This window comes from Phocoena phocoena, chromosome 9 (assembly GCF_963924675.1).
Source record: "Phocoena phocoena chromosome 9, mPhoPho1.1, whole genome shotgun sequence".
Lineage (NCBI taxonomy): Eukaryota > Metazoa > Chordata > Mammalia > Artiodactyla > Phocoenidae > Phocoena > Phocoena phocoena.
The window spans coordinates 19,367,970-19,393,942 of record NC_089227.1 but is presented as its reverse complement, the minus strand read 5'-3'; the positions used below and the strand labels follow the sequence as shown (position 1 = coordinate 19,393,942).

At 37.6% G+C, this 25,973-nt stretch overlaps 1 protein-coding gene across 2 annotated transcripts in view; it reads right to left on the bottom strand.

The window, feature by feature from the left end:
• RELN (reelin) overlaps positions 1-25,973 on the bottom strand; it is a 522,720-nt gene that overhangs the window by 363,109 nt on the left and 133,638 nt on the right. For both annotated transcript variants that reach the window (XM_065883760.1, XM_065883761.1), the window contains exon 3: positions 3,517-3,652. In XM_065883760.1, the coding sequence (XP_065739832.1) occupies positions 3,517-3,652 (136 nt within the window). The remainder of the gene's footprint in view (positions 1-3,516; positions 3,653-25,973) is intronic.

The following is a 25,973-nucleotide window of genomic DNA, read 5'->3' as shown; positions in this document are numbered from 1 at the left end:
TTTCAGGAAATTATTACTAACCTTATATAATGGGTGGGAAAATTAAGTCTCAGATTCACTTGGCCCATACCATGTATTTTGAGGGCACCCCCAAAAAAATACCTACATTATTTATCAGAAGAGAATACAATTTGATATCCCAGCAACAGTGAGGCCATAAGCCATCAAATATCATTTTAAAACAGGTTAAATGAGTAACTATATCTATTTGGACATAGGCAGTTCTGTATTGCTGGCATAGATTTAATTTGTGTTCTTTCAAAAAAGTAATTCTTGTTTTAAATGAAGAAGTTATGCATGGCAAGAATTTAAATTACCCTAACAAGTGCCAACATGAGTAAGATAAAGCATGCCAAAAGAGAGAGTCAGAGCTTACTATTAAACTAAAGAAAAAGACAACATTGTACATCAGATACAGCTGGCCCTCCATATCCCCGGATTTTGCTTACATGGTGGGTTGAATCTCTGGATGAAGAAACCACAGATACAGAGGGTCTGCTGTACCATGCCATTTCACATACAGGACTTGAGCATACATGGGAGGTCCTAGAACCAATAACCCCCACCCTCCCAGGATACAGAATTCAAAGGGCATTTTCTGTGAATTCTATGTATAATTCCTTGAACCAACTGTGGAGGAATCACGAAGAAATAAGAATTTGCCCTTATCCAATCTAATCTAATAGAAAAGGCAAGAAATTAACTCAAATAAATATAGAGTAAAATATAGCCAGCATTATAATAGAGTTACAAGCAAAATGTGACAATACACATCACTTCTGTTGCTGATGTCTTAGAAGCTTTACAGAAGATTTTTTTTAAGAATGCCAGCTTGGAGAGAGAGGCATGGACATATATACACTACCAAACATAAGGTAGATAGCTACTGGGAAGCAGCCACATAGCACAGGGAGATCAGCTCGGTGCTTTGTGACCACGTGGAGGGGTGGGATAGGGAGGGTGGGAGGGAGGGAGACGCAAGAGGGAAGAGATATGGGAACATATGTATATGTATAACTGATTCACTTTGTTATAAAGCAGAAACTAACACACCATTGTAAAGCAATTATACTCCAATAAAGATGAAAATAAATAAATAAAAAGAATGCCAGCTTGAAGAAAGAATAGGAATTTAACAATTGAATTTGAGAGAATAAAACGTTCTAGGCTAAGGGAAAAGCATGGCGAAAGAGAGGAAGTCATGGAATGTATAGGGAATTGTGGGAAGTACTGCCAATTTGTGCCCATCAGGAGGTGCAGGCTATGGGAGACGAGAGAAGATGATCAACAGCAAGATTTGGAAGAACCTTGAAACCAATGCCCAAGGGCTGGCCTTTAGAAGGAAGTCTTAGGATATCCAAGTTTTGAGCACTTGTGCCTTAGAAAGATTAACTGGACAACAATGTGCAAGATGGACTGGATGGGAAATAGGCTGGAGGTGAACAGACCAGTTAGGAAGCTACTGCAATCATCTTAGCAAGAGGTACTGGAAGGAAAGTGTTCAAGTGTGAAAAACTTTCAGAGGGAGAAAATGATGGGATTAAATGTCAACCACCTGGGTGGGATGAATCTCACGTTTGCAGCCTGAGTAACCCAGAGCAGTGGTCCCCAACCGTCTTAGCACCAGGGACCGGTTTCATGGAAGACATGGGGGGGTGGGGGGAGATGGTTCAGGCAGTATGCAAGTGATGGGGAGTGATGGGGAGCAGCAGAGAAAGCTTCGCTCCTCACCCGCTGCTCACTTCCTGCTGTGCGGACTGGTTCCTAACAGGCCGCTATCAGTCTGCGGACTGCGGGGGGGTTGGGGACCCCTGACCCAGAGGATAGGCAGAGAGAGTATATAATCAGTGACGTGATATAAACCCTTGACATTCAACTGTGTATTATTAAGGGAGAAGAAAAGGTAGTGGTAAATTTTGGAATATGCAGGTTTATGGGATTTTGTTGTCTGAATAGAAGGTTGGAATAGAACACTATTCAAGATGAATTCCAGCTCTGTTTCACCTGACTGCCTTTGACCTTGTTCCATTGGCCTACTCGTCCATTCAAGAAATATTTAGTAAATGCTTACTGTGTGTGCAGAGACTGTACTAGACAACTGGGGCAAATCAGTGAACAAAATAGAAATGCATTCTTGCCTTCAAGGAACTTGCATTTCAGCAGGAACAATCACACAATAAATAACATACATAATTAAATAAATGAAGTATATCATGTGTTAGAAGTGAACAAAGGGCTATGAGGGAAAAAAGAGACGACGAAGAAAGATGAGGAGCAGTGATTGTAAGGCAAGGGTAGGGGAACAATCTATATTGAGAGATGTCACAAGTCACAGACTTTGAACTGTAGTTCAGAGTTTATCTAAGGATGCTGTTGGGACATTGCTCACTACATTTCCCTGTTTCCTCTTAATGAAAGCAAAGGAGAGATTCAGTAGGTTTCTATAGAGTTCTGACTTCTTACCACCATGAATCAGCTAACTGATCACATTTTCCTCTTGGCACTAGTGGCTAGAAAGCTAAAAGCTAAATCTCTTATCTGTGGTCTTCTTCTAAACCATGTATGGAGCCTCATAGCATTTTTTTGTACCTGTTTTCATCTTATTTTCTGAATATCATTTTCCTATTGCCTTGATTTCTTCACATACTTTTATCTTATTGTGTATTTTAATCAGCTAAAATCCAATTTAGATCTCCTGAGGTATAAATAAATACGCAAAAATAAACTGCTAAAATTACTTTTTTTTTTTACAGTTTTGGCCTCTTTTGACACCAAAATGAGAGGTTTTAATTAACATTAAATCTGTTAAAACAATACATTTAAATAGTGACTGTATATGTAACCTCATGAGAGGTATATTTGTAACCTAGCAGGACCCTATGGGGCCTTCCCAGGACAGACTACCCCATGTGCTACACCTGTCTCTTACTTGTAGAAAAACTTTAGCCTCCTAGGCCTTCCCTGAGTGCCAAAGCATAAATTTAATCAGAGAAGTAAAAAAATATGGAAACAAAGGCAAACAGCCAAGCAAGACAAAATTATAATAGTTTAGTCAAGGACCTTTAGTTCCTCCTCAAGGGCTACAGATAATATTCTGAGCCATGTCCTCTGAGCTGCTGTGTAAGTACTGAAACCCCCACCAGGTGGTTAACAGTATGCTGCCCACAAACACCTTGACCCCACACCAGCTGGAACCAGAGGTTGATAATATCGACTCCTGATTACCTCGCCATCAACCAATCAGAAGAATGTCCATGAGCTGATCACATACCCCACAACCCTCTCCCTCACCCTGTCTTTAAAAAACCTCTCCCTGAAAGACACTGGGGAGTTCAGGTCTTTTGAGCACTAGCTGCCTGGACTCCTTGTTTGGTGCCCTGATATAAACACTGTACTTCCCTTCACCACAAGCTGGTGTCCACAGATTGGCTTTACTGCGTGCAGGCGAGTGGACCCAAGTTTGGTTTGATAACACATTTGCCTTCTGTACCAGTCACAGACATTTTGGGTACTTACATGAAATTCACACAGCCTGTGCCAGCAGGTGGAGCAATCCAGACGAAGCTGAGGTTGGTAGTGGGCAGATGACTCACATGAGAGGCCACCACACTGCACATAAACTGGTTACCAAACTGGTGGTCAGACATGATCCCTGACAAACAGAAAGGAAGGGAAGTTGTTATAAAAACAATAAAACACAGTCCTTATGATGGCATAATAATATTTTCTGGACATTTTTCTTTTATGTTAAGATTCAACATGCTGTTTGGCTTCCCCGTAAGTTATGCAATTTTTTACTTCCTATTGTCAGAAGGAAATGAATCGTTTAAAACATTATTGTTAAGGAGCAATCCACTAAATTATTGCTATAGTATTTGCTTCATTTTGATTTTGTTGACTGGTCTTTGCCCATCAACAAATACCACCAGGAACACGGTATAACAAGGTTGGATTTATTGGAAGTGATTGCAGCAATGGAGACCAAATACTATTGGGAACTTGGAGGTATCTCAGTATGAGGACGTTAGGAGGAGCTTGTTAAAATATTTGGGCTTGTGTTAGGTTATTTTAGAGAGCAGGGTGATCAAGCTGGCCCAGGAATTTCCCGATTGTAGTACTGAAAGTCCTGCATCCTGGGGACCCCCTCAGTCTTGTTGGGGAGGCTCCAGGTAAAGGTGGTTTTGCTTCTGGGAGCAAATTTATCACTGAGTATCTTAATTTTTATCTATGAGACATGAGGAATGGAGTAGGGCTAAAGCTGAGATCGATAAAAAAGCAGCGGCAGTCACGTTAGCATGGAGAGGGGATATTGGTCATTTTTGTGGTTTGCACCATGTTCTTGCTTTTGTCTGTGTTCAGGCATGATTACAAGGTGATCTTGTTTTTGTCTCAAACCACAACTGTCTCAGAGTGGATGACCTATGAAACTGCTCATGTTCAACATGAGAACATCATGGCCTAGCTGAGTACCAAGTCAGCTTGCAGCTGAGCTATCAGGAGATGCTTTTTCTCTTTTTTAATAAGGTGATTCTCTTATGTTTACCTCAGATATAAAATATTAATAGATAACTCAACACTAAGAAAATGAATAACTTGATTTTTGTAAATAGGCAAAAGATCTCACCAAAAAAGATATATAGATGGCAAATAAGCATACAAAAAGATGTTCAACATCATATGTCATTAGAGAATTGCAAATTAAAACAATGAAATGCCTCTACACACCTAATATTCAACCAAAGTCCAAAACACTGACAATTCCAAACACTGGTAAGGATGTGGAACTACAGTAACTTATTCATTGCTGGTGAGAATGCAAAATGGTATAGCCATTTTGGAAGACAGTTTGGTGTTTTTTTACAAAAATAAACATATTCTTACCACATAATCCAGAAATCACACTCCCTGGTATTCACTCAAATAAACTGAAAATTTATCTCCACTCAAAACCCTGCATATGGATGTATATAGCCGTTTTATTCATAACTGTCAAAACTTGGAAACAACCAAGATATCCTTTATTAAGTGAATGGATAAACTGGTACATCCAAACAATAGAATATTTTTCAGAGTTAAAAGGAAATGAGCTATCAAGCCATGAAAAGACATGAATAAATAAGTGTATAGTACTAAATGAAAGAAACCAATATGAAAGAACTACATGCTGTATGATTCCAACTATGTGACATTCTAGAAAAGGTAAAATTATGGAGACAGTGGTTGCCGGGGTTAGGAGGGAAGGAGGGAGGTATGAATAGGCAGAGCACAGAGGATTTGTAGGTCAGTGAAACTATTCTTTATAATATTGCAGTGGTGAATACACAACACCAAGAATGAAACCTAATGTAAAGTATGGACTCTGAGTGACAATGATGTGTCAGTGTAGGTTCATTTGCTGTAACAAAGATATCACTATGGTGCAGGATGCCTGGGAGGTTGGGGATGGGGTGGGTGGTATACGGAAAAACATTTTACTCAATTTTGCTGTGGCCTAAAACTGCTCTAAAAATAAAGTTTATTAATAAAAAGAAACATTGCCAGGAGTGGGCAGTTAAATAAAAAATTAATTTGTTGGCTTTGTGAACTTAGGCAAATGGCTTACTCTCTCTGAGATCCAGTTTCCCTGTCTTTAAAATGAAGACACATGTCCACTCCATCCTAAAGTTATTGTGAGAATTAAATGACTCAATACATATGACAGCATCTGGTACAGTGCCCCTGTATTTGGATAGGTGCCCTGCCTACATGTCATCACAGCAGTTCACACATTGCTCCATCATACCCTGGACCAGCTCTCCAGGGAGTCTATGAGGGACTAGGTCTTTAATCTTTATATTTCAAGCGACTATCATAATGTCTGGCACATCACAGATACTCAAGAAATATTTTCTAAATAAATACAAGAATAATTTAACTATAAAAATAAAAGACAATGTAAATTATACACGTTACATCAACTAATGAAACAGAATCTTCTAGAATAGCAAGTTGTTCAGAATAGGTCATACTGGCCAAAGAAATAGAAGAACAAGTCTATATTTTGACATATCCTAATGATGTTACTTTTCTCAAGTATGTATATATACATATATATATATATATATATATATATATGTATGTATGTATTTTTAAAGCTGTATCTTGAGACAAAAGGATGAAAGTCATCAAGCCAGAGAAACCACAAGGTTAGAGAGGATGACAGACTCCAGACTCCCAAGGAAATCACAGAGTGCTGAAGGAGACTCAGTAGCCGTGACTCAGGAATTGCCACTCCCCTCTGGTCAGGCATAAAGCAGGGATCCAGTGTATGGAAAATGATACATATGCAGGAGTCAGCCCGGCCAAAAATGAAAGCAAAAGTTCCAGCCACAATCATGTGGGAATGGAAATGAATCAAACAAAATAACGTTTCAGGGTCTCAGAGTCTTGGTAACAGAATTCATGTTCAAATATCTCCTCACTCCTCAAAGCTCCTCTTAGAAAGTGAGTCATGTCTAGACTGCATATTACTTGACAGAATTTTATAAGGTAGCTATAGAGTTGCGATTGCCTCATGCCCTACCCTGGGTAAATAACCTACAGGATGACATTCTTGCAATCCAACCGTCTAGCACAGAGTTCTCCAACTCGGCTACACAGAAGCATCACCTAAAGAGATTGAATAAATACTGGTTCCCAGACATTCTGAGTGAACCACCAGAAAAAAACAGTATTTACAGAATCCCTATGTTGCATCAAACACTGGGTTAGGCCCTATGGAGGTACACAGAAGAAATACAGAACATTGTCCCTACCTTGAAATGACTTCAGCTGGGATGAGAAAACTGGAATAAACTAACATTATAAAGAGAACAACTAGAAAATAAGTAAGTGCTAACTGGGTGGTATTTGCGAAAAATACAAAAGAGGAGAGGAAGAGTGATTACTGTGGACAATTATAATAATGACAACTAATGTTTATTGAGCACTTACTATGGCCTGACACTATTCTAAGCGTTTCATGAATATTTACTTGTTTAAGGCTCTTAACAATCCTATGCAGTAGGAGCTGTTATTTTCTCTATTTTACCCATGAGGAAACTAATATGATGAAGATAAATACTCACTTACAGTTATACAGCAAGGGCAGTATAGCCTGGATTCAAACAAGCATCCTTGCTGCACAGTCAGAAATGGCACTGTAGACAACAAGGCCCTACTGTATAGGGAACTATATTCAATATCTTATAGTAAACTATAAAAGAAAAAGAAAAAAATGACTTTGTTGAAGAGGGAGACTGGAATTGAGTTTTGAGGGAAAAACTAAGATTTCCCATATTTGTTTTTATGTACATGAGGCAGGAGAGTATAAGCACGAGGTCGTACCCTCAGCTCTGTCACCCGCCGCTGCATGACCTTGGTCAGGTTGCTCCCTCTCAAGCTTCAATTCCAACATCTATAAACTGCTGGTCCATGATCTCAAGACTCCTTTCAGTGCCTTAGCTCTCTGGGTACAATTTAAATGAACAGAAGAAAAATGGGAGGACAGCTCACAAAGGCAGACATAATAAGCAGAGGTACGCATATAAAATGAGAACAAGGAGGAGAGCAGTCAGCATCAGCTTCCAGTGTTCTGTGAAACACAATTTACTGCATCTGCCACAGTGATCTCCTTAATGGCTTCTGTGTCATGAAAGACATATGCCATCTAATATATGTGATTTGGAAACCTATTCTTGGATAACTTTAATTTGAATTTGATAATGAATTTAAATTTACGATGGTGCTTTCCCTTGCTGCATGCTGGATAATAGGATATATATATTGAGTTTTAGTATTACTTGAAAAAGGGAAAATCAGATCTATGATAAAAGAATTTAATTACACTGTGTATCTCAGGGAGATATATACATGTAAAATATATATGTGTGTAGTGTAGCTATAATAAAGATTTTATTTTCATTGTTGTGGCTATGTGTAAACTTTCATACAAAAATTTTTTTCTGTGGAATTTCTTCCCCCGAAAAAGAAGCGATTCTTTTCCAAGAGAACTGGACTATGAGAGAAAGAAAGCACTTCAAGAAGTATGGCTCTCTTTGTCTAACTTTGGATGAAGAAGTAAAGGGTATCCTTCAATCTGTGAGGTTCTATGAGACTGATAACTGTCCTGATAGATTTTAAAGCATTTATGTTACAGACACATTTTCCTTTTGAATATTGTGTACACACATTTGAAAAATAGGAATATTGACAATCTAACTATAATTTCTGTACCAAGAAATAACCAAGGTAACTTTTTAATATAACTCTTCCGTTGACAAAGTATGAGTGTTTTAAATTCATTAAATTCTTCAAACCATTGGATATCTAATTTAAAATTATCTAGCATCTGCCTTCTTAATCAAAGTTGTGGTTAAAGAATAGGAATCTATGCCAGAGTTTCCTTTATCCACATTATACTTCTGCAAGATTAGGCTCACGATGTCTTTAATTGTTCTAAAGTTGCTTCCATGATCCTTTTAAGACAGTGATACTCATTTCTGTGCCTTCCGGGATGTCATTTTCCTTGACAAGTCTTCAGTTATTTTAAGTTTGTGACTAAACCTTGTATGAACTCCATTTTCCCTCAGGAATACTCTTCTATGCTTTTAATGTGCATACCTTGAGTCTTCAGAACTTTAACTAGAATTTCTATGATTCCCCCATTTTGAAAATAAAATGTACACATCCTCATAAAAATGTAGGCTATTTGCTTCCAAGGAACACCCTGAAGATGTTATTACCAAAAATAACCAATGTACTAGGAAAATTACACATTCATGTTGGGTTTATTCTATATTTTATAGATTAAAGATGTGGATTACTCAAATCGGTTCAGTTTGTAATTTGCCATAGTTAGGGTTAAAGTGGGTAGAAGCATGTCCTGGTTTTTTCATGTGATTCAAGAACTAAGACATCTGTGGATGGGATATCACGAAATAAAGGGAAAGTACATTAAGATTATAGATTTTTGGTTTGTGATATATGTAACCTTCATATATAAAAATTATGAAATCTTAAATATTTTATTGTTTCAAACACTTTCAGAAAGTATGGCAGAAGATTTTGTCAGGAAGTTTATTAAATTTATAACATGTCTGTATAAAAAGTGTAAGAACAGACAAATATTTAAGATGATTTCTGTTTCCTTTTATTTTCATCATTTTCTCTTTGTTTCAAAGGGATATCTAAAGGCTTACATGAGTTAATAAAAAGTAGACTGTTCTGAAAATGTAGTCTGGAAAGTTAGTTTTATATTTTAAGTGAAGAGAGAAAGTGAATTATGGAGTTCCTTTATGTCATTCTTTAATCTTTTCATTTGATTCAAATATGAATAACTGTTTACTTGTAGAATTTGACTTGTCTAGCCTTCTTTGCTAGGTCAATGTACACAAATATTTCAACAAAGCTAAACATGATTTTATATGCTGAAAAGTAATCACCGAACTTCCTGAAAACATACTTATTGCAGCTTATCTGTGAAGTACCAGCCTGATGAAAATGGATATGAAAATAATAGCTTTCAAGTAGTGATACAAGTTAATGAAAAGTATGGGCACCCACACTCACACATATGCACTGGGTATATTTAACTTTTAAAACATTGATTTGAAGGCATTTGGTTTCAGATTTAGGTCTAGAAGGAAAAAAGTACGAAAACCTTTTAAAAATCTTTCTGGAATTGTATGTCTATGGGTATACATTAGAAATGTATGAGGATCCATGCTATTCCCATACGTCTTGTTGGTTACACACAAAGAACTTATTCTAAGTCAACCTGACTCTGTCCTCACTCATGCAGTTACAAAGGTGAGAATTCTTGCTTTTGCCTTCCCTCTTCATCCCTCTTCTGGCACTACTGTTTATCAAATGCCCTCTCTGTGCCAGGTGTTTTCCCCATGTTATTACCTTACTACTATTATAGAGGCAATAGAGGGGAAAGGTTGAGAGCACAGACCCTGGAGGCAGTCTGCCTGGGTTCAGATCTTTGCTCCACTACCAAGGAATTGTGGAATTTGGGGCAGGTTACTGAAACACTGTTCCTCACTTTCCTCTCCAGGAAAATGGAGATGATAATAATGGGGTGGCTCTGAAGATTAGATGAATATATGCACATAGTTAGCACTATGGGTGTTAGCTGTTACTATCATTCCCACTTCAGAGATAAATGAGAATTATCAAGAACCGGTGGATTTAAGTGACTTTCCAACACTTAAACAAGTGTTGATAACAGAGCTAGTGAACAGCACTGGAACACAGATCCATCTTCTATCTTACACTGTCCACTGGATTCCTCCCTCCTTGTGTCCATAAGAGGCAGTACCTCAATTCTGGGACAGACCCCTGTGTCGATCCAACCTAAATCCAAATCCAGTGATGAAATGCAAACCATCTGAGAGTGAGCATGAAGAGGGCCCCTGCTCTAGGAACAAACTCAGGTGCTGTTCTCCCCCCACCCCACATTCCAACCCTCTCTCTCCAAAGATGTCAATTTCTTATCAGTTTTTGGATAACCTTTGTCCTCTTGCTAGACACATCCTTGAGTTAGGTACAGACGTGAGTGAGACATCTTTAGGTCAAAAGTGCTCCCCGAAGGGGCAAAGCCATCCAGTTACACTTAGGTCTATGTGGCCACTGAGTTTGACAGAGCAGCATCCTTGCCAAAGAGCTATGTAAAGTCTACACTGTATTTAACTGAAGCTCTCTGATCCACTGTTTCAAAGCATATCTCTGCTGCCTTTCCTCCTAACACTGCATACTCTGCCTCCCCTCTTAAAAGTTGCTTGGTGGTAGATAATCTCTACACGTTGTCTGCCCCCAGCCTTTCCAAACTAACTGTACCATGCTGGCTATGTGTCCAGAACTATACTCCCCTCCTTTTCACTGCTGCACTTGACTGAATCTAGATTTCCCCACACTTGGTCCTCACTTCATATTGCATTCTTCTATATTCAAGTCTCAGGAGCGTTGGTCTAGTAGGTGGAAACTAAGTTGCATGCCTTCACCCTAGAAAGGAAGTATGAAAATTCTATTTGGGGACGGTGGTACTAACAATATGGGAAACTGTATAGAAATGGTGGCCAGTCATAGATGGCTTATGTCTACTTCAGAGGGCAATTTCAAAGTCTATAAAGTTCTGGATTTCTTGATCCAAAAATAGCTAAAATAACTGATAGTCTTAAAAGACCACAGCTTTTAGGACTATTTCCATGAACCTCTACATTGAGTTCTTTACCCTTGACCTTGAACGGGCTTTCTGTCACAGGAAAAGTACTGCTCATAGCAGTCAATCTGTTTGATGGACAGGAGCAAAAGCTCCCCATACCCTTCCTGCACAGCCTAATAGATTTCCCCAAAAGTCACACAAGGAGAGAAGATGTGCCTCTGGTTTCTGACTCCAGAGGTGTAAATCTGGAATAAATGACAGAGTTCCTGCTAAAGGAGGAACATCAATGAGCCAGCATAATATTTATTATCTCAGCTAAAGTACACTACCTACCTAGTCTTGGAGTCACTCCAATCAATCATCAACTCTTTCTGATGTTACCTCAAAATTTTTTCAACTGTGTCCCCTCTTGCCTACCCTTCCCACCATGGCTTTATTTCAGACTTTCATTATCTCTTTTTTTGACCAGTGCCAATAGCTCCCAAACTGGTCTCTGTATTCAGTTTTGCCTCCTCAGGTTAATTCTCAGTACAGGTATCTTTCTAAAATGCAAATCTGATTTTATCATTCTACTGATTTAAATCCTTCAGTGCAATCCAAACTTGACAAAATTAGTCCTAAGTACTTCAACATGAAATTCTGTCCTCTATCTAACTGGGCTCATCTATCATGACCCTTACTCAAACTTCATACTCTACAAAACCAAACTGAATATAGTTGTATGTACTTATCTCTGGCTTTGCTCCTGTTCTTTCTGCCTAGACCAGGGGTCAGCAAACTATGACCCACTGGTCAAATCTGGACTATGGCCTGTTTTTGTACAACCACTGAACTAAGAATAGTTTTACATTTTGAAAAGTTGTAAAAAAAATTAAAAACATGCAAAAGGGAGGATCTACCGTTATAACCTGAAAAGCCTAAAATGCTAACTATCTGGTCATTTATAGAAAAAGTTTGCTGACCCTTGACCTAAAGTGCCCTTTCTTCCTCTGGCTTGGCTAGACCATTACTTTTCATTTAATACACACAAGATCATAAACCATCTCCTCCACGAAATTTTCCTGTACAATTCCTCCTGTATCCAAGGTTAATGTTAGGAACATTTGCATGTTCTCATAATACCCAGAGAACCGTTCTGTTATTGAAGTACTCATTGCATTACAGAGAGTTACATGTCTTCCCAATTAGATAAGTTAGTTATATTATAAATTATTTTATCTATAAAAATTTATCATACGCACATAATAAATGTTAATGGAATGAACTGTTGCTGCATAAAGGCATTGCAATTGACATCATATGGTATTACAGTAATTTAAATGGTAGGAGCTCTCCGTGGTACTGGAGAGACTCTGCCTACAGCTTCTTCCCATACAATGCCCAGAACCTTTATGTTTCTGTTACCTTCACCAGCCTCTATCATGACTTCATGACTTTTTCTGCTACTTTCTAGTCAACTTTCCATAGAATCCTAACTAACTCTTGTCCAACTCTCTTCTGCTCCAGTTAACTGTACATACCTTTTTGGTCAGGGCATTTGGTGTGCACCAAGTAGCCATATACTCACACACAATTTCTAGCCTCTTTGCAGTTCAAGGGCCCATGTGAATAATTTTGACCAATGGGATATGAACAGAAGTGAAGTGTACTATTTCCTACTTGAAGTACAGAGCAGAGACTGTGAGTCCTCTAGCTTCCTTTATTCCCTTGCCTTGATAGCAGTGGAAGCCACACACTGTGATAGTATAGCCACAATATGGAAATACCTTAGATTGCTGAGTCCCTGCATGGAGGACAACTACCCTGAAGAGTCTTCAACTCCTATCAGACTATTGAGATAAGCTGCAACTTGGGGGTTAATTTGTTACCAAAGCAAAACTGAATTTCCCTGATTAATACATCCTTTTAATATAATTCTTATCACACTTCATTTAATTCTACTTCCTTTATTAAATTTTAAGTTACTTGAGAAAAGTGGTTTGGTCTTACATTGATTTTGCACAGCATCAGTCAATAATTGTTTGCTAAATGAGCAGACTTCTAAGTCTGCTTTCCTCTTCTCCATAGCATTTCCTACTGTCAAAAAGAACAATAATCTGTTTACTTTACAGCAGTCAAAGGAAAACTGTGATGAATGTAAGCTGTATAGCAGTAGTCAAGAGAAAGGACTCTAGAACCAAACTGCCTGGGTTCACGTCCCAGTTCTGCCATATACTAGCTATGTCCTTGTTAAATTATGTAAACCCCCTGTGCCTCAGTTTCCTTACACGTGAAATATGGAAAACAAACAATACTACCCATCTCATCAGGTTACACAGTTAACGCATGTAACTGTATAGAACAATACCTAGCCCATAATAAATACTACATAAATGTTGGCTTCTTCTACATCATTAAAACTTCTTGTTAGGGGCCCTAAATTTCTATCCATGTCCCTAGAAACTTACAGAACAAAGATATATTTTTCTGGTAAAGACATTTCATTCAGTAACTTCAGGCTTTGTTTTCTTACAGAATTAACTAATAAGTTAAAAAATATTAAATCGTACAATATAAAAAAATTACAGCTTACACATGTAAAACATTATAATTATGGCAAGCACTTTATCTATATACAGCATAGTGGCAGTTTATGTGCTGTAAGAAAGCACCGTCACTTAATGAATGAATTCATGATATATATTTCATCATGTTTTCAATTCTACTGATTCCAAATCAGATAAAATAAATATCAATAAATTTTTAAAGACAGATCACAAGGAAATTGTTTTCAAATATGATGTATACTACTTTCATTTAAATTTTGTTAAAATTCATACTCCACTGAGGCAATAATTTGAATATTCTATCAGAAAAATGAGTGTTTCATATTCCTCAAGGTTAAATGACTGCAAAGTAGTCTTAGAAATTTAAAAATTCCTTTCATATTTAAAACATATTAGGAGGGGGCAGAGTCAAGATGGCAGCATGGGAAGACACAGAGTTCAGGGTCTCCTCACAACTAGGGCACCTGCTGGATGCTGGTGGGGGACCTTGATGCCCAAGGAGATGGGAGGAACACCAAAGAGAACCGCTTGCGGGATTTTGGTTCACGAGCCAGGGGTCAGGCCAAAGCTCCTGCAGTGGGAGCTCTGAGTCTGAACCACTGGACTAACAGAGAACCTCAGACCCCAGGGAATATTCATTGGAGTGAGGTCTCCTGGAGGACCTCATCTCGGGACCAAGACCCAGCTCTACCCAACAGCCTACAAACTCCAGTGTTGGAAACCTCAGGCCAAACAACCAGTAAGACAGGAACACAATCCCACCCATCAAAAAGAAAAACAAAAAACAATGAGATGGCAAAAAAAATACCTCACAAATGAAGGAGCAAGGCAAAAACCTAGAAGACAAAATAAATGAAGAGGAAATAGACAATCTACCTGAAAAAATTCAGAGTAATGATAGTAAAGATGATCCAAAATCTCAGAAATAGAATGCAGGCACAGATTGAGAAAATACAAGAAATGTTTAACAAAGATCTAGAAGAACTAAAGAACAAACAAACAGAGATGAACAATAACTGAAATGAAAAATACACTGGAAGGAATCAGTAACAGAATAACTGAGGCAGAAGAACGGATAAGTGAGCTGGAAGACAGAATGGTGGAAATAACTGCCGAGGAGCAGAATAAAGAAAAAAGAATAAAAAGAATTGAAGACAATCTCAGAGATCTCTGGGACAACACTAAACACACCAACATTCGAATTATAGGGGTCCCAGAAGGAGAAGAGGAAAAGAAAGGGTCTGAAAAAATATTTGAAGAGATTATAGTGGAAAACTTCCCTAACAAGGGAAAGAAAAGAGTCACTCAAGTCCAGGAAGTACAGAGAGCCCCATACATGATAAACCCTAGGAGAAACACACCAAGACACATATTAATCAAACTAACAAAAATTAAATTCAAAGAAAAAATATTAAAAGCAGCAAGGCAAAAGTAAAAAAATAACATACAAAGGAATCCCCATAAGGTTATCAGCTGATTTTTCAGCACAAACTCTGCAGGCCAGAAGTGAGTGGCAGGATATACTTAAAGTGATGAAAGAGAAAAACCTACAACCAAGATTACTCTACCCAGCAAGAATCTCATTCAGATTTGATGGAGAAGTCAAAAGCTGTTCAGACAAGCAAAAGCTAAGAGAATTCAGCACCACTAAACCAGGTTTACAACAAATGCTACAGAAACTTCTCTAGGCGGGAAACACAAGAGGAGAAAGAGACCCACAAAAACAAACCCAAAACAATTAAGAAAATGGTAATAGGACCATACATATCGATAATTACCTTGAATGTAAATGGATTAAATGCCCCAACCAAAAGACACAGACTGGGATGAAAGGATACAAAAACAAGACCCATCTATATGCTGTCTACAAGAGACCCACTTCAGACCTAGGGACACATACAGCCTGAAAGTGGAGTGATGGAAAAAGATATTCCATGCAAATGGAAACCAAAAGAAAGCTGGAGTAGCAATACTTGTACAGATAAAATAGACTTTAAAATAAAGAATGTTACAAGAGATAAGGAAGGACACTACATAATGATCAAGAGATCAATCCAAGAAGAAGATATAACAATTATAAATATATATGCACGCAACGTAGGAGCACTTCAATACATAAGGCAAATGCTAACGACCATGAAAGAGGAAATCAACAGTAACACATAATAGTAGGGGACTTTAATGCCCCACTTACACCAGTGGACAGATCATCCAAACAGAAAATAAATAAGGAAACACAGGCTTTAAATGACACAACAGAACAGACAGATTTAATTGACATTTATAGAACATTCCACCCAAAAGTGGCAAAATACACTTTCTTCTCAAGGGCACATGGAACATTCTCCAGGACGGAGCACATCTTGGGTCACAAATCAAGCCTTGGAAAAATTTAAGAAAACTGAAATCATATCAAGCATCTTCTCTGACCACAATGCTATGAGACTGGAAATCAATTACAGGAAAAAAACTGTAAAAAACACAAATACATGGAGGCTAAACAGTGTGCTACTAAATAACCAAGAGATCACTGAAGAAATCAAAGAAGAAATCAAAAAAATACATAGAAACAAATGACAACGAAAACACGAGGACTCAAAACCTATGGGATGCAGCAAAAGCAGTTCTAAGAGGGAAGCTTATGGCAATTCAATCTCACCTCAAGAAACAAGAAAAATCTCAAATAAACAATGTAACTATACACCTAAAGCAACTAGAGAAAGAAGAACAAAGAAAACCCAAAGTCAGTGGAATGAAAGAAATCAAAAGTTCAGAGCACAAATAAATGAAATAGAAACAAAGAAAACAATACCAAAGATCAATAAAACTAAAAGTTGGTTCTTTGAGAAGATAAACAAAATTGATAAACCCTTAGCCAGACTCATCAAGAAAAAAAGGGAGGACACAAATCAATAAAATTATAAATGAAAAAGGAGAGATTACAACTGATGCTGCAGAAATACAAAGGGTTTTAACAGACTACTACAAGCTGGAGGAAACATACTCCCTGACTTCAAACTACACTACAAAGCTACAGTAATCAAGACAGTATGGTACTGACACAAAAACAGAAATATAGACCAATGGTACAGGTTAGAAAGAATGGAATATGGTCACCTAATTTATGACAAAGGAGGCAAGAACACAGAATGGAGAAAAGACAGCCTCTTCAATAAGTGGTGCTGGGAAAACTGGACAGCTACATGTAAAGAATGAAATTAGAACACTCCCTAACACCATACACAAAAATAAACTCCAAATGGATTAAAGACCTAAATGTAAGATTAGACACTATAAAACTCTTAGAGGAAAACATAGGAAAAATACTCTTTGACATAAACCACAGCAAGATATTTTTTGACCCACCTCCTAGAGTAATGAAAATAAAAACAAAAATAAACAAATGGGACCTAATGAAACATAAAAGCTTTTGCACAGCAAAGGAAACCATAAACAAGATGAAAAGACAACCCTCAGAATGGGAGAAAATATTTGCAAATGAAACAACGGAAAAAGGATTAATCTCCAAAATATACAAACAGCTCATGGAGCTCAACATCAAAAAAACAAACAACCCAGTTAAAAAATGGGCAAAAGACCTAAAGAGACATTTTACCAAAGAAGACATACAGATCGCCAAGAGGCACATGAAAAGTTGCTCAACATCACTAATTATTACAGAAATGCAAATCACAACTACAATGAGGTATCACCTCACACTGGTCAGAATGGCCATCATCAAAAAATCTACAAACAATAAATGCTGGAGAGGGTGTGGTGAAAAGGGAACCCTCCTGCACTGTTGGTGGGAATGTAAATTGATACAACCACTATGCAGAACAGTATGGAGTTCTTAAAAAACTAAAAATAGAACTACCATATGACTCAGCAATCCCACTACTGGGCATATACCCTGAGAAAACCATAATTCAAAAAAAGTCATGTACCACAATGTTCATTACAGCACTATTTACAATAGCCAGGACATGGAAGCAACCTAAGTGTCCATCGACAGATAAATGGATAAAGAAGATGCGGCACATATATACAATGGAATATTACTCAGGCATAAAAAGAAACGAAACTGAGTTATTTGTAGTGAGGTGGATGGACCTAGAGTGTGTCATACAGAGTGAAGTCAGAGAAAAACAAATGCCGTATGCTAACACATATTTATGGAATCTAATAAAAAACGGTACTCATGAACATAGTGGAAAAATAGAGCAGGAATAAAGATGCAGACATAGAGAATGGACTTGAGGACACGGGGAGGGGGAGGGGGAAGCTGGGGCGAAGTGAGAGAAGCATCAACATTTATACACTACCAAATGTAAAATAGATAGCTATGGGAAGCAGCAGCACAGCACAGGGAGATCAGCTCTGTGCTTTGTGATGACCTAAAGGGGTGGGATAGAGAGGGTGGGAGGGAGGATTAAGAGGGAGGGGATATGGGGATATATGTATGCATATGGCTGATTCCCTTTGTTGTACAACAGCATTGTGAAGCAATTATACTCCAGTAAAGATGTATTTAAAAATAAAACGTATTAGGAAAAGAAAAAGAGACAAAACACAGCTATTTTAAAATTTATTATAATCTATTAACTCAAATTTAAGCAAAGCATATTGGTTTGACTAAAAAAAATGATGCTGGGATTACTTGAATATACACTCACTTGAATGTTCACCAAAAAGGTTCTTAACAAAGCAAGTTATTGGCTAAAGGTAAATTTAAATTTTTTCTCCCCTGTAGTTTTCATTTATTTTTAATAAATCATGCCTACTTGAAGCCTTCGAAGTTTCTTCTTTACGTACAAATTATAGCATTCCAAGCTTCAGTTTGAATGATTATGTTTCCATTGTATGGCTCCTTTTAGGCTTTATGTAAAATATATAATCTTTAATGTGAACTTGTAACCATAAGTCTTATATTGCTGGTAAAGTTTACATCATTTCCAATTTGTATTCTTCAAGAGAAAGAAATTTAATTTTAGGTTAGGAATTATCTATCTACAGTTTCTAACTGAAAAGGCAATCACCTAAACATTTTTTAAAAGAATCCATTTGTATACCTCTATTCATAGTTGGGAAGGAAATATCAGAATTTTTATATTTTAACATCAAATGTGTATGTTCTATAATATACAAAGTAGGTAAGTACAGGAGTATATGTATAGAATTTAGAAATTAAAAGTAAATAAATAGGAAAATAATTATACATTCATGTTCAAAAATTTTACTAATAGAGGAGTCCAGTTAAAAGAAAAATTTTGCTATGCTTGGTTTAGAGCCTTCACTAGGTCAGGGAGGAAATTAAGAGATTTAGTGTGAATAACTGTCTCTCTTGTGACTTTCTGACATCAGGGAATCATCAGATTCTTAACTTATTATCCTTTGGTTGGTAAGGAGATACAAATAGTGATGGGAATAAGGACAGAAAAGGCTGTGATTTGAGCCCATTGCTGTATTTTTCAAGGGAATGTAAGGCGAACATGTCAGGGCAGCATACCAGAAGCCTGAAATCAGCAGAATGTGTTTCTGATTGGTCTGTTATGGAATTATGATCTACCCTGAAGATGCCAGATTTCTGCCAACAAAAGTTAAAGATTCCTTGAGGGCTTAACACAATGGAAGACTCATGCACAGATATTGGTAATACAAAGCAAATTACTCTAAGGATCATTATTTTGTGAGCCCAAAGGGATAGCAAATGCTTTGGGGACAGAATCAATAAACAATGACAGCAGCCTTTCAGCTTGGTTTTGAAAGGGAAGTATAATTCTGGAGGGGGGCTTGTTGCGAAAGGAACAGCATGCTCAAAGTGGAAAGGTGCTGGTCACACTGAGAGAACAAGGAGAAGTGGGAGTGGCTGGAATACAGTGCCGTGCATAGCAGGCACAAGGCGGGGGAGGGGGAGGGCTGGAAAGGCAGTGGAGGTCAGAAAGGAAGGCCCTTGAATGCCTCATTTAAAAATTTGCACTGCTGCAGGCACAATGAAGAGTGATTACTGGAATTTTGTATATGCAGAAGGAAATATTAAAATGGTAGTGGTGTGTAAAGTGGATGGGTACAAACCAAACAGCATAAAGGACAGTGCCTGGAAAATTACTGCAAGAGATCCAGCAAGGCATGAGAAGGGTTGGAATTCTGGTGTTAAGAGAAAGGTTTTTATTTGAATTCATTGCTTTATGCCTGGTATTAGTGTACTGGGGCTGCTGTAACAAAGTATCACAAGCTGGGTGGCTTAAAACGACAGGAATTTATTGTCTCACAGTTTGGGAGGCAAGAAGTCCAAAATCAAGGTGTCAGCAGGTTGTTTCTTTCTGAAGGCTGTCAGGGAAATTTTGCTGATGCCTCTTTCTTAGCTTCTGGTGGGTCCAGGAGTTCCTTGATCTATAGGTACATCATTCCAATCCTCCACTGTCACATGGCATTCTCCCTGTGTCTCTGTATCTTCTTACAATTAGGACTTCATAACACAACTCAAATAAATGTAGACGGTCATGAGGAACTGCAGTGCTCTCACTCAGAGATATATGTTTGCGATTAGTGTTCTGTGACTCAGGGTTAGGTATTGAGGCAATGCTTTATTAAGATGCTACCATATAAGAATAACTCATTTTCTAAATATTGATTGATTTTACAATTCAGACTTGCCTAAAATGCAAAGTATAATAGAATGTAACATCACATAAAATAATGAGGGGTATTACTTAGAAGCGTGGGCAGCAGGAGGGGGAGAGATAATTTACATCAAAAAACAAATATATTGACAAAAAATTCTAGAAAAAAGTTCTAGATTTGCAATTGGAAACTGCACGCAGGAGTCCACGTGACTTTTTGAAATTAATATGTATCTTTACAGAGAGGTAACCCATTGTCATCCATACAATTTTTTTTTAATATTGAAAATCACTGGCTAACATAAACTCTAAAATAACATATAAACAGTTACAGTATAATGATAATCAAACATTTCATTAAAGATCTTCAGACAGGAAGAAGTCATCTGTACCTAGCAAAAGTTATTAGTAAAAACTATCCTAAGTTTACTTGCCAACACAATTAATTACACTACCCCCCCCAATACTGCCACCCCACCCAACATGTTATTGATGAGAGCCAGGCAGAGTTTCGGCTTACATGACAATATGATTCTTTATAAAGATGTCACAAGAGGTGACATCAAGATCTCTTTCTAAAGACTGGAAATATGACTAACTAAGCTATCATTGAATGTAGACTTTAGGAATTTTTTTTTGAAGCAATGAGAAGTTCTCTATGAAAGACTGAGATTGCATTTCATGAAAGAGTGTGGTTGCAAAAAGCCCACCCACACAGTCCAGTTTTTAGAGGAAGTTTATTTGGCCTCTTTTAAGCAGACTGTTTTTTTCCTTTCCATGCAAATTACAGGGGTGTAATAGTCTCACCTGGGGGTATAGGGATTTACAAACACAATTCCAATTACAAGGAACAGGATTTGCCCACGTAAGAGCCTGCTCAGAGGGCTTCTAATTTGCAGTGTCCCACCCCCACCTCCGCCCAAGGCTAAGCATAATTCTGTCCACATATGGAGAGTGCGTGGATGCCTGTGACCAGTGCACCAGGTGGGAGGTTTGGAGCTTGCAGTCAGGGAGGCTGAGCAGATGATTTACAGCTGACGTCTAAGAGCTCCATAGAGAACCTCCAAGCACTGCACGAAATGCCGCCAATCAGACAAACCCGGTGGTGGCAAATGGGCTTGGCATTAACAACAGAAATAAAATATGCTAATCAGTTGTTCTGCTCCAGGAAAACAGGTCACCAGGGAAGGGGTGGGAGGGAAGCCACATCTTTAAGGATTTGCAGAAGTTTTTGGTTAAATTTCGACATTTATCTCTAGTCATGACTTCACTAATATTTCTACCTCATTTACGACCTAGTAATGTTTTATGCAACTACCCTCTTCAGCAGTCTCTTTGGAAATCTTCAAATCCACTTCTATGGTACCAGCAGCTACCATAGCTACCAGCAGCTACAGCAACTGTGGCACTTAAAATACGTATAACATGTCTACTTCATTTTAAAATATTCTCTATGGGATGCAGTATAGTGTAATGGTTAAGTACAACAGGGTCGGCACTAGGCAAACTAGGTTCAAATCCTGTCTCTGCCGTTTAATAGCTGTGTGATCTTCGTCAACTTAAAATCTCTAGGCCTCCATTTCCTCACCTATAAAATGGTAATGGAATAATAACTAATTTTTAGAATTACTGAGAGAATTAAATGAGTTACTATAAGCATAGCTCTTGGAATGGTACCTGGCACACAGTACTCAGCAAACGTTAGCTACTATAATTCAGTACACTGTTCACCTTTGACATGATAATTGCATTCTTAAGTATAATACTATAAAATTTGAGTATTCAAGCCAAATACTTTGATGGCTTATAGTGGGGTCTAGGAGTTAGAAGTATGCAGAAATAAGAGGTAATGGGAGCATTGTGGTTTTTTGTAGTTGTAATTATACAGTTACAGAGCCTAAACGTCATGAAAACATAAAAGTATTTGATTAAACTTAGACTATTCACAAAAGCCTTTCCTTTCTGACCTGAACCAGCACTGTCATTAGTGTATCCCTTACTGGATATCTTTATTGTATCACCTTGATTACCCATTGCTTTATTACACAAACACAGAGACACTCCCACAATGTAGCAATGGTGCTCCCAAAGCTTTTATTCTTCATTATAGCAAATGTTGACGATGTGACTCAAATTTTATTTACTAATTAACTGATCCTATTATGTCCAACTGGCCTTAGAAATGATTACTAGCCCCCTAGGAAAAAAAATCCTTGCATGTTTTATTACACATAATGAAGACCTGAGCCCAGGCTTGCCAAAGAAAATAGAAGACTGGTGATAAAAGACCTCAATTCTGTATTTTCAAGTCTTCACAACTGTGGGGCAGTCATTGAGATTGCAGCAAAAATTTGTGGTGCAGTCACTGAGATTGTAGCAAAAATTTGATCCTTTTAGCTTTAAAACTGAAGGGTAAAAAGAGGGGAGTGGATAGAGGGGAGGGGCAATAGAGGGGTAGGGAATTAAGAGGTACAAACTATTAGGTATAAAATAAGCTACAAGGATATATTTTACAACACAGGCAATGTAGCCAATATTTTATAATAACTATAAATGGAGAATTACCTTCACAAATTGTGAATCACTATATTACACACCTGTAAGTTATATAATATTGTACAGCAACTATACTTCAATTTAAAAAAAGCTGAAGGGTGGAAAAAAACTGGCCAGTTGAAAGGATAGAAAAAAGTAGAGAAGACTATAGAAATTATCAGATTAGTTTTAGTGAGAAAAAAATGCATGTTTTGTATACCTTCTGAGTGTGTGCAAAAAACCCTGACACTAATGCTACTCAAAAAATGGCCACTCCAATTTCACCATGATGATGCTCTGCACTTTTGGTACCTTTAAAGGTTTCATATTTAGTCTTACAAATACTGGATTATATATAATGTAAGTATAATGTTAATTGAATTTTTAACATGGTGCACAATGTATACAATTTTATTTGATTTCCCCTCGTAAAATAACTTTATGGCAACTGAACTTTTTTTCACAAAACCTAGAGTCCTAATCTTGATTTTGTTTCTGTGTCAGATCTATAGCAAGCTTCCCAAAATTGAATAAATGGAGCACAAAACATAGCGACAGAGGTTTTAGGATTTGTCTGACTTGCTTTCAGCTCACTGAGAAAAGATTACAGAGCGAAGATAAGATATCCAATGTTAAGACACTGAGACCACTTCAATTTTTTTTAAATGTGCACAATGACAACAATTAACATTCCTCAAATCCCCATGAACAAAATGTCAAAGCAATATAAGTAAACCATTAAACTATATCCTCTAAAGGCATTAGTGCAATTACTTACTTTATTGGCTTTAAAGATGCAAGCCAAGCCATGATAAACTGAATTGGACATATGCTGTTCATTATATCATAACTATAAATGGAAATATTTATATTTCCCCAGATGTTTCTATCAACAGCAGAAGGTAATTAATTATGACAAGACTAAAAAATAATAAGAACAAAAAAACACTGAAATAACTTTACACTCCCCTCAAAACATTTAATATTCATCAGATTATGAAATCTGTGAGGCAAATACTTCAACACTTCTTTCCTATGTTCCCTAAGGGATTAAGGTATTTAAGTTTTTATTTTAATTATAATGTGTAGCAAGCCAATTATTATATGGAGTAAGTCAGTGAATGGGATCACACTGCTTTATGGGTCCTGTGATAGTACTGAGAACTGAATGTTTAGATGCTGGAAAACATGTAATGAGGAAAAACCTGTTGAAGGAGTCTCTGAAGTGATAAGAGTCTCATTAGGTCACATGCCAATTGCCTATGCTTATCACCTATGCTTCTGGAACAAAATCAGCTACAGATTGGAGGTTCCAAGAACCCCTCCTTGGACTTCAGACACTGGTCTCAAGTCCAGGTTGTTACCTGTACTTCTCAGTAACTGGCTACAAATCAGAGGTTACCAAGACCCCCTCCTAAGGTTTGAGTTATTTGCTAGGGCGGTTCACAAAACTCAGAGAAACATGTTACTTACTAAATCACCAGTTTATTGTGAAAGGATATAACTCAGCAACAACCAGATGAAAGAGACGCATTGGGTAAGGTACAAGGAAGGGGCACAGAGCTCCCAGGCCCTCTCCAGATGTGCCAAATTTCCACCTGGAAGCTCTCTGAGCCCTGTCCTTTTGGGTTTTTTATGAAGAATTCATTACACAGTCACGACTGATTAAATCATTTGCCATTTGTGATGATTCAACCTCCAGCTCCTCTCCCCTCTTGGGAGGTTGAGGGGTGGGAAGGTTTACTGAAAGTGCCAACCTTCTAATCACATGGTCACCTCTGCTGACAAACAAGCCCCATCCTTAGGTTACCAAAGGCCTTTCTAAAAATCACCTTATTAACATAACAAAAGACATTTAAATGGCTCTTATCACAGGAAATTCCAAGGGTTTTAGGAGCTCTGTGCCAGCAACTAAGTCAAGAACAAATATGTATTTCTTATTATAAATCACAATATCACATATGCAAAAATAAAGTCAGATTTTGCCAGTAGGGGACTCATAAATTAACTCAGTGGCTACCCCTCAGGTTTAGCTCCCTCTGATTATAACTCTAAACTCTCTTAGATAAGACCAAGACACAGGAAGTCCAAGAAGCAAAATGGAATATAACAAGTACAAATTTTCTCACTAAAAAAGGAAAACCTAAGATTTTTCGGGTAGTACAAAAAGGTGATCTTTTTGGGTTTTTTTTTAACATCTTTACTGGAGTATAATTGCTTTACGATGTTGTGTTAGTTTTTGCTGTACAACAAAGTGAATCAGTTACATGTATACATATATCCCCATATCCCCTCCCTCTTGCGTCTCTCTCCCACCCTCCTTATCCCACACCTCTAAGTGGTCACAAAGCACCAAACGATCTCCCTGTGCAATGCAGGATCTTCCCACTAGCTATATTTTGTTTGGTAGTGTATATATGTCAATGCTACTCTTCCACTTCGCCCAAGCTTCGCCCTCCCACCCCATGTCCTCAAGTCCATCTTCTATGGCTACCTCTTTATTCCTGCCCTGCAACTAGGTTCATCAGTACAATTGTTTCTTTTCTTAGATTCCACATATATGCATCAGTGCATTTGTTTTCCTCTTTCTGACGTACTTCACTCTGTATGACAGACTCTAGGTCCATCCACCTCACTACAAATAACTCAGTTTCATTTCTTTTTATGGCTGAGTAATATTCCATTGTATATATGTGCCACATATTCTTTATCCATTCATCTATCGATGGACACCTAGGTTGCTTCCATATCCTGGATATTGTAAATAGTGCTGTAATGAACATTGTGGTACATGACTCTTTTTGAATTATGGTTTTCTCAGGATATATGACCAGTATACACTTCCATCAGTAGTGGGATTGCTGAGTCATATGGTAGTTCTATTTTTAGATTTTCAAGGAACTTCCATACTGTTATCCATAGTGACTGTATCAATTTACATTCCTACCAACAGTGCAAGAGGGTTCCCTTTTTCCACACCCTCTCCAGCATTTACTGTTTGTAGACTTTTTGATGATGGCCATTCTGACTGGTGTGACATGATACCTCATTGTAGTTTTGATTTGCATTACTCTAATGATTAGT